The sequence below is a fragment of the Populus euphratica genome, unplaced genomic scaffold (assembly GCF_000495115.2).
Source record: "Populus euphratica unplaced genomic scaffold, PopEup_1.0 scaffold25.1, whole genome shotgun sequence".
NCBI lineage: Eukaryota > Viridiplantae > Streptophyta > Magnoliopsida > Malpighiales > Salicaceae > Populus > Populus euphratica.
Genome location: NW_011499851.1, coordinates 1186059 through 1188003, shown reverse-complemented (window position 1 = coordinate 1188003; position 1945 = coordinate 1186059). Strand labels below are relative to the sequence as shown.

At 37.5% G+C, this 1945-nt stretch overlaps 1 protein-coding gene across 1 annotated transcript; it reads left to right on the top strand.

The window, feature by feature from the left end:
• Positions 1-6: 6 nt before the first annotated feature.
• On the top strand, positions 7-1945 carry LOC105121668 (ankyrin repeat and protein kinase domain-containing protein 1-like; the record flags this gene model as incomplete). Its single annotated transcript, XM_011020395.1, has 3 exons — positions 7-652; positions 1533-1704; positions 1833-1945. Coding segments are annotated over exons 1-3 (429 nt in total), but the record flags the coding sequence as incomplete, so codon positions are not given.

The window sequence follows — 1945 nt, the reverse complement described above, 5'->3', positions numbered from 1 at the left end:
CTCCCTCTCCCTCTCTCTCGGTATTGAAAATTATTTAGGGTTTGGTTTGGGCGTCAAAGAAATAAAAAATCAATTCCCTTTCGTAAATAATCTCCATATCATATCATATCCGGATTCATCGAAAAATTAATCGCCTCTTAAATACCAATTAGGGTTCACAAAAATCCATTTTCTTACTATGATTTTATTCTCTTCACCTCTCGCCTTTCTTATGTGTGAAAATCTTCGTGTTTTCGGTCCCGGCCTCAATCCTTTCTCTCCTTATTGTGTTGATCATTACTCAACTTCTCGCTAAATCGATTTTCTTTTCTTTGAAAACTGAACATGTAAATCTGTCGGTTGCCCTTTTTCTCGCTGAGCTTTTTTGTTGTTTTTTTAATTAAAAAAAAGCTAATTGGATCTTATTGAGGACTTGATTGAAAAAGAACAGGCGCACGCTAATTGTTGGATTGTGTTTGATTTTGGTCTATCTGTGTGCGTGTGCGTATTTTTGTTGAAATTAAAAATTATGCCACAGGAAGATTGTGTTGCTGTTTCGTTGAGGCGTAACTTGTCGAGAAGACGGTCGTTTAGGTCAGTTGGGGGTGTTGACAGAGATGATAGAGGTTGGACTTCGCTTCATATTGGTGCTAGAAAAGGTGATCTCAAACAGGTAATTATTGTATCTTCCTTTCTTCTTTTGGCTTTATTTATTTTCTCTCACTCCTTTTTTTTTTTTTGCTCTGGAGCTTGTTACGTTTGCTACTTGTTGCGACTCTGGTGTTTATATTTATATGATGAGGAGTTGTATAGTTTATATCTTGTTTATGTTAATGGATGCCCTTTAAAGATTTACTTGAGTCTTTTTACGAGTTTGCCATGGCAATATGACGGAAATTTCTTTATAAGCTGCAAAATAGTGTTCTTTCTTTCAAAGTTGTGACCTTGTCTTTAGTTACTGACTTTATTTTAGTGGATTGGAGATCAAAAACTCGTGGCTCAATGAGGATAAAATGTTTGGATTCTTGAATTAGTTAGTTAATCCCCGCTAGTTATTTTGAACAATTATTGGAAGGTTCTGGTCTGATTATTGGTAGCTATTTTGGCATTGAACAACTTTAATTAGCTGGCACCCTAAACACCAAGATGAGATCTTTCGCCATAGAAGTCTCCTTTTCATTTGAAGTAATTTGAGAAAAAAGGTCCCCACTCTCCCTTTATGCCTATGGCTACATTGGATCTTCCACAATCTGCTACATACACGTGCTTTCCTGTAGTTGTTGGTACAATAATCTGTTCTATCTCTCTTCCATTCTAGGGGTGGAAATTAGATAGAAGAATGGAGTTCCTTGAGAGCCAGTCTTTTATTTTGTTTGTGTCATATTATCCTCTCATTTTAACTTTATTTGCTTTGCATCATTGTGTTTGTGTATATTTTCACTTACGCAACCTTCTGTGTAAATATCAAGAGAGGCGCTCTTTTGTACTGAAGGAAGCTGTGCAAAGAATTAGACTGCGGTTATTGTTTGTTGATTGAAGATTTTTTTTAACAGGTGAAACATTTACTCGATGAAGGAATGGATGTTAATGTGCCTGCATGGGGCCCCAAATCAAAAGGCCTGACCGCGCTCCACCTTGCTGCTCAGGGTGGTCACCTTGAGATTATGGATGAATTGCTCGCTCGTGGTGCTAATATTGATGCTAGAACCCTTGGTGCCTGTGGTTGTAAGTATCTTCAACTCATGGAAGAGAGTTTTCAATAACCTAACTCCCTCTTTGCCCTCCTTTATTTATCTTCTCAATTTATATTCTGTAACTGTGGTAGCTGATACATATTTTTTCACATTTCACAGGGACACCACTTCACCGGGCTGCAAAGGAAAGGAAGAAAGAAGCAGTCAAATTTCTAATAGAGAACGGTGCATTCTTGCCAGATGATATGAATGATAGCAGATTTAACCCGCCC